Source organism: Rana temporaria, chromosome 3, assembly GCF_905171775.1.
Source record: "Rana temporaria chromosome 3, aRanTem1.1, whole genome shotgun sequence".
NCBI classification, from domain to species: Eukaryota; Metazoa; Chordata; class Amphibia; order Anura; family Ranidae; genus Rana; species Rana temporaria.
Window position 1 is genome coordinate 331,487,715 of NC_053491.1, and position 15,483 is coordinate 331,503,197.

The 15,483-nt window shown below is 41.4% G+C and overlaps 1 protein-coding gene across 1 annotated transcript in view; it reads right to left on the reverse strand.

Moving 5' to 3' along the window:
• Window positions 1-8,178: 8,178 nt before the first annotated feature.
• Window positions 8,179-15,483, reverse strand: part of PDGFRB (platelet derived growth factor receptor beta) — a 181,495-nt gene continuing 174,190 nt past the window's right edge. The window contains exons 23-24 of the mRNA XM_040345012.1: window positions 12,968-13,188; window positions 8,179-8,907 (exon numbers count right to left, since the gene is read on the reverse strand). Coding sequence (XP_040200946.1) covers window positions 8,775-8,907; window positions 12,968-13,188 — 354 coding nt within the window. The 3' untranslated portion in view covers window positions 8,179-8,774. The remainder of the gene's footprint in view (window positions 8,908-12,967; window positions 13,189-15,483) is intronic.

A 15,483-nucleotide genomic window follows, 5' to 3' on the forward strand; every position in this document is an offset into this window, starting at 1 on the left:
TTTTAGACGTCGATAGGATGTGATCTGTTTTAAAAATAAAATTGAAAAAATGCGAATATTCGGAATAGCGAATATTCACCGCGAAATTCGAAATATATCGCGAATACTCGAATATGCCATATTCGAGCCGAATATTCGCAATACGAATATTCGTGAGCAACACTAATACTGAACACTTATCCCTGATACCCATCCTGGGGTTTCTTACATTCCTTATAGCGCTGCATCTTTTTTCCTTTTTTATTTTCTACACAATTAGTCCCATTGTTGATGCTGGCTGCTTTTCTGATAGTAGCGCAACTTTTTTTCACTATATATTTTTACTAAAGCATGCTTGTTATACTCACTGTGGAACCTAAGTGGTTAATCCTGTGCATTTTGTAAAAAGGTTGATTGATCCTGAATATCCGCTTTATCAAGAGTACCCAATATATCTCCCAATAAGACAGAGCCTTTGGAGTCACTCTACACATGCTCAGTTTGGTGTGTTTTGCTTGAGTTTTTATTTTTTCTTGGGAGGGTGCATGTGATCAGCACAGGGCCAATCAGCACTATCAGACAGAGGGTCAAAGGTCCTGCAGCCTCATAGGACAGTGAGAGGAGAATGAAAACTCCTCCTACACGCTTTAACCAGACACTGATAGAAGACACACGACTGCTATGTACTGCTGATGAGAAAAGGTATTTAGTCATTTATATTTGCTAAAATATTTGCACTTTCATGTTCTGTGTACTGTGGGAGACCAGATATAGTGAATGGGTTTAGTAACACTTTTAGTGTAGTGTCTGCCTGTATTGTAGCTCCTTTTTCTGACTGATACCGTGGACTGAGTCATACAATATAAGTAACTAAGAGCCGTCTTTCTATCTTTGTGTTATTGAGTTACAATAATTTATTTATTTATTTTTTTGTCCCATTAACTAAAATTAGGCTGGATTAGTTACTGTAGGTTACAAACTTTTTTTTCTGCTACTTTTCATTCTATTTTTCTTTCCAGATAAAGTATTCATGAACTGTTAAAATTTCAAACAGCAAGTTTTAAAACATGCATCTTGTAACCAAAGTTGTATTATAGAAGACAGTCTTTTCTTTGTTCACAAAAGTCAAAATGTTAAAACAAAGCTGTTCTATGCTGCAATTTATCTAATCTGTTAAAAACAGACAGCAGAGGTGGAGGAGTCAGGAGGGGAAGAATTTGCACCACGTTTATATTCTTTACATCACCTTGGTATTTTGGAGTTTTTGTTTTTTTTACAGGATCATTTATTTGTTTTCCTTTTTATGCTTAGTACTGAAAAAGCCTTATTTTACTATGTATTTATATCAGTGGCGGTGCGTCCATAGAGGGCGCAGGAGCGCCGCCCCCTCTCGCTCCCGCACCGCCACTGAATACAATACACAGATTCATGCATTGCATGAATCTGTGTATTGTTGCTGCCGAAACAGAAAAGAAAGGAGGGCGCACCGACCTTGTGCATTACCACTTAAAATTTTTATTAAAACAGAATAAAAAGCAATGGTCCTACTCACAAGACAATCGTAAGTAAGCGCTTTTCAGACAACTGGACTGGGCCTCGCGGCACCTGCCAGTGGAACTTCAGACATCTGAACGGCTGACGCGTTTATCTGATGCGGTATCACGGACTATCCAGGCTTTGAAGAAGGGGGTACGCCCCAGAAACGCGTCAGCCGTTCAGATGTCTGAAGTTCCACTGGCAGGTGCCGCGAGGCCCAGTCCAGTTGTCTGAAAAGCGCTTACTTACGATTGTCTTGTGAGTAGGACCATTGCTTTTTGTTCTGTTTTAATAAAAATTTTAAGTGGTAATGCACAAGGTCAATTCGCCCTCCTTTCTTTTCTGTTTCGTTTTAGCCATATGAACACCCTTTGTTCTGTGGAGGGCTGCAAGACTTCTGATTTTTGCCAATAGACTACACTGCTGTACCCGGTTTGGCGAAACACCAGAGCGCAGGAGGTTTTGTGTTTTTTATTGTTGCTGCCGCCCACTATTCAGATGGCCGGCTCCCAGGTGAGCGCCGGCCATCTGAATAACGACATCTGGTTGGCTTTGGAAGTAACTATCAGAGCCAGCGTCTCTGATAGGCTGTAATTGGCTTCCAAATAGTTTTCCAGGGGACGCACAGGGATGCGTTACTTGGATAAGACTGACAGGCGTCTCAGCCAATCAGATTCACCAGTTCTGGTTACCGGTAACCTGATTGGCTGAAGCGTCATCGAGGGCGGGAGAAGACATTGAAGGACCGTGGAAGGAGGGTGGCACAGCGGTAACAATTGATGTGGGCACAGTGGTAACAATTGATCGCATGGCACAGTGGCTGCGTTTGATGGCACAGTGGTGACAATTGATGGGCACAGTGGCTGCGTTTGATGGCATTGCACAGTGGTGACAATTAATGGGCACAGTGGCGACAATTGATGGCACAGTGGCTGCGTTGCATGGCACAGTGGCTGCATTTGAAGGCATGGCACAGTGGCGACAATTGACGGCATGGCACAGTGGCTGTATTTGATGGGCACAGTGAGACTGCAATTGTTTTTTTGTTTTGTTTTCCTTTTTTTTGGGCCCCCCAAAATGTTGAGCACCAGCCCCCACTGATTTATATGTTTGCCATTAACCTGCTTTCTGGGAGAACATGGCTATTCCAGGGTAAAGAGGGAGGACTGGAGGTAGGGGTTAAAACTGGAATTGCACTTTGTTAATAAAATAGACATGGGTATTTTTAGATGGAGCATTGAGGCTTGACGATGGGGTCTACTAAAAGCCCAGTCCACCCAAAAATTATATTTTACTTCTTGGAAAAGCCTTTTGGACTTGGTCATCCACTGGCTTCTTTCACGTTCTAGATATTCCAACAGCAAACTTCTCCTGCCAGACTCCACTATCTGTCTGGCAATTTTGATTGTTCTTGTCCACATTTGCCTTTTCTAGATCACCTTATAATAGGTGCAGCAGGTGTTGGGATCTTGGGACTATAGTACAGGTATCTCCCTGAAGTAGCTCAACTCTCCAGTGTCCACCAAAAACAGTTAGCAGGTGCATGGACTGACCCTTGAAGCCTTGGGGTTTGATTTTGTAATTATGATGATTAAACCAAATTTACCTGAGAAATATTTACCAGAAATCATTACACAATACTTTTGCGTGCTTGTAAGTATTGAGAAATAGCAGTTTGTGTACGTACGATATTACCACATGTACTGTTCACTGTTTTGGTTCCCATTTTTTATTTTAACTTTCTTTACTCGTGGCAAGCTGTAATAAAACATAGAACATGTGCAAGAAAAAAGCTGTCTTCATTTTATAGAAGCCATACCTAAAGCAACTTTGTCAGATAACAAGTTAAAACAGTTTGCCAATGAGACAGCCAACCATGATGATGGACTAGTAGGAATGTGTGGGAGGCATGCTACTACATAGTAAGAAGTACCAGAGTTTTGCTCATTAGAACTGGGCTGTACACACAGGCAAGAATCCCGCCGGGAAAAAAAAGTTGGTTTTCTCAACGGGATTCCTGTCAAGATTTTCTTGCCAAGCCCTGTGTACAGACGCACATTCAAAAGAATGGCCGTTCCTTTGAATGGCAAGAACGCGGTGACATCATCGACTACGACAAGCATGCGCTCATCACATTCAATGCCATCGCTGCCATCTTGCTACACCCTACACTATGCCTTGGAAGCTACCGCACATGCGCCGAAGTCTCATCGAGCATGCGTGGGTTTACATGGAGGCAGGTAAGTACACACATGCTCGGGTTTCTCAGCAGGAAAACACTGCTGAGAATCCCGACGAGGAAAATAAAGAGCAGGATCTCTATTTTTCTCGTTGAGATTCCCGGCAGTTTTACGGACGAGAAACCATACACACGCACGGTTTTCTCTGCAAAAAGCTCTCCCAAGAGTTTTCTTGCCGAGAAAACTGTGCCCATAACCAGTTTGCTTTACTCTATAAGATGATACTGGTCCACAAGCAACGTAATGAATGACAGATTAATACAAAATGCTATACTTTATTGAGAGTGTATGTAATTCAAAATAGTGATATATTTTCTTTACCAAGTATGGCAACATTATATGTACATTTAAGAAAAACATCATGAACATAAAAATTTCTGTTGTAAAATAGTACCCATAAAAACTAGTACAGGTATGAGATCTGTTATCTAGAAACCCATAGTCCAAAAATAATTACTGATGCTCAATAAAGAGGCCAAACATACAAACATTTCCCTTATTATCAGTGGTCTCTATTATAACTAAACTGAGCTCTGCACCAATCAGATTGCATTTAAAAAAAAAAAAATTTAAAATTAGGTTTGGGCCAAAGGCAAAGACAATTTTTACAGTGTTACAGTTAATAAATCTTTATTTTATAATGATTATTTTAAAGTGGATGTAAACCCAAAAAATTGTTTTTTTGTTTTTGATGTCACAATGAAGAGTATAAGATTCCCTATCATCTGTGCCCAGTCTTGCCACACAGAGTTAATCCAGCGCTGAGCAATCCTCTTTTAATGTTCAGTGAAAATTAACAGAATTCCAGATAAAAACTTACCAAATTATAAAGTCCGTTTCTCTGTTCTTTGGGGTTTACATCCACTTTAATGTTGACTTTGCCTTATGCCATGGCATAGGTCACATGGTAAGCAACTTCTATCAAGCATTATGAGTCCTCCTTTTCATTCCATTATTTGCATTGCTATTGCAGTCTGACATTTACAACTCATAACTAGCTCAGAATGAGAATAAGGGATGGTGTTGACCCTGGTGCAGAAGCCATGACTGATGACACCGACAGCGCTGGAGATTAAATTTATAGTGGTTCTAAAGACTTAAAGGGGTTGTAAAGGAAAACATTTTTTTTTTCATAATAAGCATCCTTTACCTGCAGACATTCCTCATTTCACTTCCTCATTGTTTGTTTTTGTTCTGTTCACTTCCTGCTTGTCTGATTGTTACTCACCACCGTGAAGGGAGGCTTTACTGCGGTGGTCAGTAACGTGCTCGCCCCCTCCTGGGAACTACATCTGTGCGGCAGGACGCTCTCTACGTATTAGAGACTTTAAGGAGGTGTGAATTACTGGGCGTCCCGCAATTCATACTGGGAAATGTAGTTCTTACATGAACGAGCGATGCAAACCAGGAAGTGAATGAGAGAACAGAAACTAGAATGCCGGAGGTGATATAGATGAAGGAATTTAATAGGTATTTACTCGTTTTTTTTTAACAGAATCATTACACTATTCTGTCTGTCTACCTTGCAGACATTAATTTTAAGCAAAATTTTTTTTTCCCTTTACAACTCCTTTAAGGTTTTTTATCTTAATGCATTCTCTGCATTCTCAGTTTCCTCCCCCACAGTCCCTCCTTATATTTATCTAAACCTGATCTCGATCCGGCGTTGTGTGCAAGAGCAGCAGCTCTTTTATTTCTCTCTCTCCTCAAAGGCTCAGAGACAGGAGCAGGAGCAATTGGCTTCTGCTGCTGTGAATCCCAGCCAGGCAGGAGGGAGTGGGGGTGGGGCCGAGCCGCACTCTGTGTCAATGTACACACAGAACGCAGCTCAGGAGCGAACCTACACGATTGCCCCCAGGAGGCAGGAGCGCCAGAGGGGGCCGAGAAGAGGAGAATCTGGGCTGCTCAGTCCAAAAACCTTTGCACAGAGCAGGTACGTATGACATGTTTCCTATTTTAAAAAAAAAAACACAAATATGGGTGCTGCTCTAGAAAAATGACTTCTTAAATCTGATTGGTTGCAAATGAGCATTACCTATAATTGAATTTCCTAATTATTTTCGGGAAATAGCACTTCAAATAGTAAAAATGCCCTTTGTTGGACAAACGTTGAGAGAAACAAAGATTTCATATAAGAGATTTCACACCTATACATGAATTACCCTTCTATAAAATTGCACATTACTGACATGAGAGCCATCTCTCTCTCTTTCCATAGTGTCTATATTTAAAGGAAGTTAATGTAAAACGGAAATCTGACTCAGTGGAAAGTTCTGTGCATAAATAATGTGCAAAACAAAAGAAGATTTAAAAAAACATAATACACATGGTATTGTTATCATAGTGAGTTGGTTGGTAATGGCATTATGTGCAGATCTGTAGCTTTAACAGTGGAGCTCTATGTAATATATGCAACACCTTCACTTATGTTTTCCCAACTCATTAAATTATTATTCCATTTAGATATAATAGAGCTCTGGCCAAAACATTTTCCGTTCCATTTTGGACAGGGTAGGAAAAGGTAAAAACCTCTGTTCGTTTTGTGTTGATGTGTATGTCAACACTAGGGAGATTCACCTTCATCTATTGTCTTGGTGACAACAGGAAGAAAATTTAGGAGAAATCAAGCATTTTAATGTTGTATCTGGAGCATAGGTGATATCTTCTAATGAGAACAATTGTTTCTGTGACAAGTGTTAAAATGGAATTTCTCCTCACTTTAAAGAGATTTCCTCTTAAGCCCTGTACACACGATCGGTTCATCCGATGAAAACGGTCTGATGGACCGTTTTCATCGGTTAACCGATGAAGCTGACTGATGATCAGTCGTGCCTACACACCATCAGTTAAAAAAACGATCGTGTCAAAACACGGTGATGTAAAACACAACGGCGTGCTGAAAAAAAAGTTCAATGCTTCAAGGCATGCGTCAACTTGATTCTGAGCATGCGTGGATTTTTAACCGATGGACGTGCCTACAAACAATCGTTTTTTTTTTCTATCGGTTAGGTATCCATCGGTTAAATTTAAAATAAGATTGCTTTTTTTTAACCTATGGATAAATAACCGATGGGGCCTACACACGATCGGTTTGGTCCGATGAAAACGGTCCATCAGACCGTTCTCTTCGGTTTGACCGATCGTGTGTATGCGGCATAACTCTTATGTCTATAGAACAGGAAATGGGGTGATGTCTCCTCAATGGTGGAACAAATAACCACAAAATTGAACGTAGTAAAACCTATACTCTACCCAATATTCTTGGTATTTTGGTATTGTCCCTCCCTTCGCCCATTGTGCTTGCTAATGATTAGAGTATTACAAAAGAGTGGCATTTAAAAATACATTTAATGAATCTTTAAATGCGGAACTCTTCATTATTGCTTTTTGCTGTCCACATGGTGTTCAGCTGTAAGATACCCTTCATATAACTTTTTTACTAAAAATGTTACATTGACATTATATCTGGATTCTGCTTTTTACAGTGATTGGTATATATATATGATTGAAATTGCGAGTAGATAAATGTGAATAGATGTCACAAATTTTTCCTATATTTGTGATAATAATAAAGTGAATAACAATGGACATGCAAATATTCTTTAACAGCTGAATTGTTGGTTAGAAATATATAGATAGGGTTATAAAGATGCTACAAATTACATATAAACCCAGGAAGTCAGTCACAGACAGACCTAGGGCCTACTTAGATTTGTTACAACAGGATAAAGCGCATTTCCCTCCCTACAATAATCTGTAATATCTTTTCTTTTCATTTTTTATTATTATTTTTGGCTGGCGGTCCAGCCGCCACCGTAACATTATATTCCCAAGAATTTTTTTAGTACATATAGAGCTGTGTACAAAGCTGCATTTACACTCATTTAGCTTTCCGTTCACAGATCGATAGAGCTGCAGATCCGCTGACTGTTCTGTTCAGAAGGATAATGCTGGACAGGCAGATTGGTCTATCAGCCATTTCCCTTTTAGGGCTGTAAGAAGCCTAGATATCTATGTATATGCAAATCTGATAGATATAGACTTTTAGCTCAGATGCTGAAGCCCATTTAATATTGGTAAAAACAGAAGCGGTTATATGAGAACCATGCATAATAATGCAGAACCCTCATTCAACCCTTTCCTCCTCCCCTGCCTTTTCGATATCCAAGTCTATATGTTGGCCTCAAAAGTCAGAGGAGATGTTTTCTGGCCAATATTTTATATTTAGGATTGTGCTAGAATCATTGCAAAGCTGAGATGTGCTATAATCTGTAGGTAGACATATGTAGACATAAATGCATATTGTACTTTCCCAAAAGTATCAGCAAGATAAAGTAGACATGTACCCTATGTCCAACTCCTGCCCAAACTGTCCATTGGTTAAACTATGTCCATTTAACCAAATCACATTTCTTCTGGGACAATTAAAAAGTTGGGTGATGTTCCCTGTGCCTCCTTTTAAAAACAGTAAGAGATGTCACCAGTTTTTTCAATTCTAGAAGTGCATTAGTCATGCCGGCAGCCATATTAGAAGTAAGGAAAATAAATGGTGGACTGATATACATGGCCACTTTGTCTTCTTAGACATCCATACTTTGTGCTTCTGACAGTCTCTATTGGTGCTTTCAGTACCATTCAATACTTCAACAAAGTAAACATCGGAATTCATCCATTATATTGCACATTTATTCTGGTTTAACACTTGGAATGGAAGATCAACGTTCGTAATACTGGTTTGGCGTCTGTGGATTTTCCATCCTATGGTTTAACCACAATACCTATTAAAGGCAATCGTCCTTGAGTCAAACATTCTTGAAAGTGAAGTGTGATATTGCAGTGTGCCAAGATTGTAGAGCATAATGATTTCTTTGGTCTTCAAATCCAGGTAATGGACCTGGTTGTCTTTGGGACGGCAAGCCAAAATAATCAGTACATAATATTTTGTTTGTACCTCGATGCATAAAAACCCAATTGCAGCTATTGGTAATTGCCAAATCTTGATTCTTTTTTTTTTTTTTGCTACAGGAAACTTTCCTCTACTTCATGAGGTTGCTCAGCTTGCTGAAGATCACTTTCCACCTCTTGCTCTGGCTGTCCCAGAGGACTGTCACAGGAGATTGTAGATGATGTATTTCCTTCTTGCAGTGTAGAACTGTGTGATAAATTGAAAAGAGAAAAAAAAATATCTTAATTGCAATGAACTGTTGGCCATAAATTTGGCCGCACAAAGATGCTTTTGCCTTTTAAAACAAATTACAATCATAATGGGTGCTGCAATATTTCAGTCTTGTGCATTTTTATTTAGAGTCTAGGGAGACTTTACATCATAAAAGGTAAAAGGTCAATCCACTCATAACATATTTCATTGTTTAATATATACTGGAGGGTACCTGTGAAATTTATCTGGAACTCTATTAATGAGATATCTGCTCCTGAGTTCTTGGGCCGGCACGCATGCTGTGCCCACTATTGTTGTTGGATTTTTTTATTTATTTTTATATCATGGACACACACAAAGGGTAGGCAGGGACACCAAAAACTTTGAGGTGGGAAGAAACAGCCAGGAATTATGATAGGAATAACCACAGTCTGAGAATAGGGGCCGAGACTAAGGCCCCGTACACACGATAGAATCCATCCGCAGATACATCCCAGCAAATGGGTTTCTGCGGATAGATCCTATGGTGTGTACACGCCAGCGGATCTGTTTCCGCGGATAAATCTCCCCTGGGATGGATTCCAGAAGATCGGATATTCGCTGACATGCACAACATATCCATCTGCTGGAGTCCATCCCAACGGATGGATCCGCTGGTCTGTACAGACTCACCGAATCCATCCGTCCGAAGGGATCCCCCGCATGCGTCGTAATGATTTGACGCATGCGTGGAATTCCTTATATGACAGCGTCGCGCACGTCGCCGCGTCATAATCGCGGCGACGGCGCGACACGTCATCGCCAGAGGATTTTGGCGCGGATTTCAATGCGATGGTGTGTACACACCATCGCATGAAAATCCGCCGAAATCCACGAGAGGATTTATCCGCGGAAACGGTCCGCTGGACCGTATTCGCGGATAAATTCTATCGTGTGTATGGGGCCATACACTCTGTGTCTATGGACGCAAAGTATATGAAACAGGAGCGTGCCCGCAAGGTCACCCCCTTGGGAGAGAGCTTCCCTCGCCAGCCGAGACAGCTGGCGAGGGACCCCAGAAGTCGAGGATTGGGGCCACTCTGCGCAAAACGAACTGTACAGTGGAGGTAAGTATGATATGTGTGTTTGTATTTTTTTTTTATTATTAAACCTTTACAACCCCTTTAAGTTACTCATTCACAATCTGGGAACCCCTTTTTATCTGTTTGTAATGCTGAAGAAGCAGTCTCAAACACACCCACTGCAGACTTTTTGTTTTCTCTGACATACAACAAGCCTGTTGTATCAAACTGTCATTAATAAAAAAGTTCCTCATAAACACCAATTAGATTCAAACCTGAATATGATCACCCCACTCAGGTCTACAGACATACAATACCCCAAACAAATTTACACAACCGGCAATATTGCTGTGGCCTTTAGTTCAAAATATGTAACACAATATAACAATAAGAAACATAAAAAATGTATTATATCAAATAAGCACCACTGTAAAAACCAAAGTGACCAGGTATATGACAAATAAAGATTGGTCCATCCTGGGATCATGAAAAAACTTGAACTGCCGCTCCAAGCTGAAGCTGAAATGTCTCCCTATCGGTGTTCAGGGAATGGAAGCAGGCACTGAAATTCACTCATCCAGACGTGTCAAACTGTGTAGTGTGGGACTGACCTAGTGCCAATGAAACGTGGCCTCATCCAGTGCTACTCTGACCATGTCGGCAGCACGTCCATAGTTCTAAACTCGAAAGTTCAGTCTTTCTACCATGAATGAAAAGTGCTCCAGTGCTCAAACAACTCTCCCAGCAGACTAGAACTCATCAGACAACAATGGAGAGTGGAGAGATTTATCTTTTTTGAGAAATCTATTTAAACTGTTGAATGATGCACCAATTTATTTTGAGCACTGGAGCACTTTTCATTCACTTTCACTGGTCACTGTTTTTACAGTGGTGCTTATTTGATATAACGCACATTTTTTGTTCACAGAGCCTTTTATTGTTATATTGTGTTACCTGCCTTGGAAATATGAATCTGTCTGGCAGAACTGTAAACTGGGGAAAGGGAAGTTACACAGCACAGGTGAACAAAGCAGATCATCCCACCCTCACTGAGAAGGCCTCTGGACTGACCCCTTTGCCAGGTATTCATTTTAACAAAAATCTTCCATCAAGTTTATATGAGCATTTACATATTTTATGCATGCCATTTACCTGTAAAAGCCTTGAGTGGACAAGCAGAAACCCTGAGACTACTTTTGCTCTTTAATGTCAGCAGCCCCAGCAAACTCAGGCTTACCACTCCATAGTAATCCACTTCCTCCTCCCCTGGCAGTTACATAAAAAGTTATGTAGACATGTGAGGGGAGAGGTGGAGATGCTAAGCCAGCACAGATGCCGCGTACACACGACTGTTTTTCATGTCATACAAAAAAATAAGTTTTTCTCAACATGATTTGTCGTGATTCCTCTCAAGCCTGCCTTGCATACACACGTTCGTGAAAAAAATGCTCGAGCAAAGCGCGGTGACGTACAACAGGTACGACAGCACTATAAAGGGGAAGTTCCATTCGAATGGCGCCACCCTTTGGGCTGCTTTTGCATATTTCCCTGTCTCATAACTTGCTTCTGAGCATGTGCGTTTTTTCCCCCTCGTTAAAGCGTACACACGACCGCTTTTTCACGACGTGAAAAAGACAGACGAGAAAAAAATAGAGCAGGTTCTACATTTTTAATGGGCATTTTTCTCTTTGAGAAAAATGCTCAGGAGCATACACACGACCGTTTTTCACGACCAATTTAAACAATTGCATTTTTCTTGTCATGAAAAACTGTTGTGTGTACGCGGCAAGAGAGTATTTAAAGTGATTGTAAACATGTCATACTTACCTCCACCACTGTGCAGCTTGTTTTGCACAGTGGCCCCAATCCACGTCTTCTGGGGTCCCTCGGTGGGTGTGTCAGCTCCTTCCCGCATCAGCTAACCCCCCCTGGGAAGCACTCTGCCAAGGGGGTTATATTGCGGGTGCGCCCCGAGTACTGTAAGCGGCGTCCATAGCCGCTGACTACAAGGCTCCGCTCTGCCCCCGGCCCTCGCATCACTGGAGTTAATTGACAGCAGCGCAAGCCATCGGCTGCGCTGCTATCAATCTATCCAATGAAGAGCCGAGAAGTCCGGGCCGACATCAAGCTTGGTCTCAACCCAGGACTTTCGAGGGCTCAGGTAAGTAAACTGGGGGGCCTGCAATCACCGAATGTTTTTTCACCTTAATGCATAGGATGCATTAAGGCAGTGGTTCTCAACCTGGGGTCGGGACCCCCTCGGGGGTCAATTGACGATTTGCCAGGGGTCACCGAATCCTAAGCTGTTTCTGAAGCCTTCACTGCTCTCCCAGCCTTTTCGTGGCCGCCCAGCTAGGCTGTTCCTGGAGCCTGCAGCCGCCCACTCAGTTACCAGAGACACAGTGAAGCTGGAGACACAGTGAACAACACTGCCTGTGATTAGAGTTACCTCTACAGTTTTCAGTTTAGCAGATGACCTCGATCAAGAGCACTTAAATTTGTTGATCAGAACTCTCCCCAAAACTCCCACTGAAAGAACAATAAAGATCGCTAGAGAGAGGGATGGGGGGGGGACACAAAAAATTAGGATAGCAAGAAAGAAAGGAGAACAAAGAGAAATAATGGTACATCCTAAAATGTACCATAAGGGGTTTTAATACTGTGAGTGGAAGGGACTCAGGGAGCGCTAAATGTCTGTGGGTTAGGGGCGCAAATTACTTGCCTTGGGTGCTGAAAACCCACGCTACGAAAATAATTTTACTGTTAGGGGTCCCCACAACTTGGGAAATTTTATCAAGGGGTCACGGCAAAAGAAAGGTTGAGAACAACTGCATTAAGGTGAAAAAACATGTACCTTTACAACCACTTTAATTACCCCCAGAAGAGGGAGAGGGCTTTGCTAGAATATAGCCTCTGACTTTTCTTGGGGAAATGTTTTTACCTGCAGTTTTTTTAAGTTGCTACAGTGTGATTAGGGTTATGAGTCTTCTTACCTTGGGCGACTCTCTGAATTCTCATTGAGCATGTTCTCTGACTCTTCAGGCTTGGGGTCAGGTAGAGGAATAATATAGTCGCTGTCATTTGGTTGCACAGCTGAATACAAAATATTTGTAATGCTTTCTCCTACATTATTCATTTTTGCCATTCTGGGTCTGACACGAACCACAGCAGGGTGATCACTTCTTAAAAATTCTTCATCCACTTGTTTGTATCTCTGCAAAAGATATCACAGACAATTAATTCTACTTCCTGTCATTCAGACATTACCTCCTATGCCCATTTAATCCAATAAATGAATAACCAATAATCCATTTTAGAACCTGGAATATATGTTTAGATTTTACCCTTCCCTAATAAAGTGACCATATCCCTACATTGTAATAAAAAATAAATAAAAATGATCATTTGTGCAAAGATCAGGCACTATACTGCATCCGTAAAATATTTACTTTTCCACATTTTGTTATGTTACAGCCTCATTCCAAAATAGATTAAATTCATTATTTTCCTCAAAATTGTACAAACAATACCCCATAATGACTACATGAAAGAAATTTGTTTGAAAACTTTGCAAATTTATTAAAAATAAAAAAAAAATAAAAAATCACATGCACATTAGTATTCACAGCCTTTGCCATGACATTTAAAATTGAACTCAGGTGCATCCTGTTTTCACTGATCAATCATCCTTGAGATGTTTCTACAACTTGATTATAGCCCACCTGTGGTAAATTCAGTTGATTGGACGTGATTTGGAAAGGCACGCACCTGTCTATCCTCCAGGACAGGATTGTATTGAGTCACAGATCTGGGGAAGGGTATAGAACAGTTTCCGCAGCATTGACGGTCCCAATGAGGACAGTGGCCTCCATCTTCCGTAAATGGAAGAAGTTAGGAACCACCGGGACTCTTCCTAGAGCAGGCCACCAAGCCAAACTGAGCGATCAAGGGAGAAGGACTTTAGTCAGGGAGGTGACCAAGAACTCTGACAGAGCTCCATCGTTTCTCTGTTGAGAGAGGAGAACCTGTCAGAAGAGCAACCATCTCTGCATCACTCCACCAATCAGGCCTGTATGGTAGAGTGGCCAGACAGAAGCCACTCCTCAGTAAAAGGCACATGACAGCCTGCCAGGAGTTTGCCAAAGGCACCTGAAGGACTCTCAGACCATGAGAAACAAAATTCTCTACTCTGATGAAACAAAGATTGAACTCTTTGGCCTGAATGGAGGAAACCAGGTACCACTCATCACCTGGCCTATACCATCCCTACAGTGAAGCATGGTGGTGGCAGCATCATGCTGTGGGGATGTTTTTCGGTGGCAGGAACTGGTAGACTAGTCAGGATTGAAGGAAACATGAATGCAGCAATGTACAGAGAAATCCTTGATAAAAACCTGCTCCAGAACGCTCTGGACCCCAGACTGAGGCAAAGGTTCATCTTTCAACAGGACATTGACCCTAAGCACACAGCCAAGATAACAAAGGAGTGGCTACGGGACAACTCTGTGAATGTCCTTGAGTGGCCCAACCAGAGCCCAGACTTGAACCCAATTGAACATCTCTGGAGAGATCTGAAAATGGCTGTGCACCGACACTCCTCACCCAACCTGATGGAGCTGGAGAGGTCCTGCAAAGAGGAATGGAAAAAACTTCCCAAAAATAGGTGTGCCAAGCTTGTAGCATTATACTCTAAAAGACTTGAGGCTGTTATTGGTGCCAAAGGTTTTTCAACAAAGTATTGAGCAAAGGCTGTGAATACTTATGTACATGTGATTTTTTTTTCATTTATTTTTTTTAATAAATTTGTAAAGATTTCAAACAAACTTCTTTTACATTGTCATTATGGGGTACTGTTTGTCGAATTTTGAGGAAAATAATGAATTTAATCCATTTTAAAATAAGGTTGTAACTAGGGTTGAGCGAACCCGAACTGTAAAGTGGCGTTCGTACCGGACTTTTGGATTTTTGGTACACGGACCCGAACAATTTACTGTAATTTCGGGTTCGAGTTCGGTGTTTGGCAATGTAATGGCACGCTGCAGGGCAGCCAATCAACATTCGTTTAACTCGTGTGACCTAGAAGCCATCACAGCCATGCCTACTAATGGCATGGCTGTGATTGGCCAGTGCAACATGTGACCCAGCCTCTATATAAGCTAAAGGCACATAGCACAGCACGTCACTCTGCTTTAGATAGGGTAGGGAAAGGCTGGCGCTGCTGCTCTGAGGGAGAGAATTAAATAGGAGTCAGACTGTACTGCTTCAGAAATCAAATTACTCAGCGATCTACATAGCACAGCAAGTCACTCTGCATTAGATACTTTAGGGAAAGGTTCCTGGTGTTGGTTTTAGGGAGAGAAATAGATAGGAGTCAGTCCTGCTTCAGAAATCAAATTACACCAGCACTGCATATGTTACTGTGAGATATACCCTTTAGATACTGTTCTTCTATTGTGCTATTCAAAAAACATCCATTTAGGGCAAAAAAAATAAAATTTTGCAGTGTTTC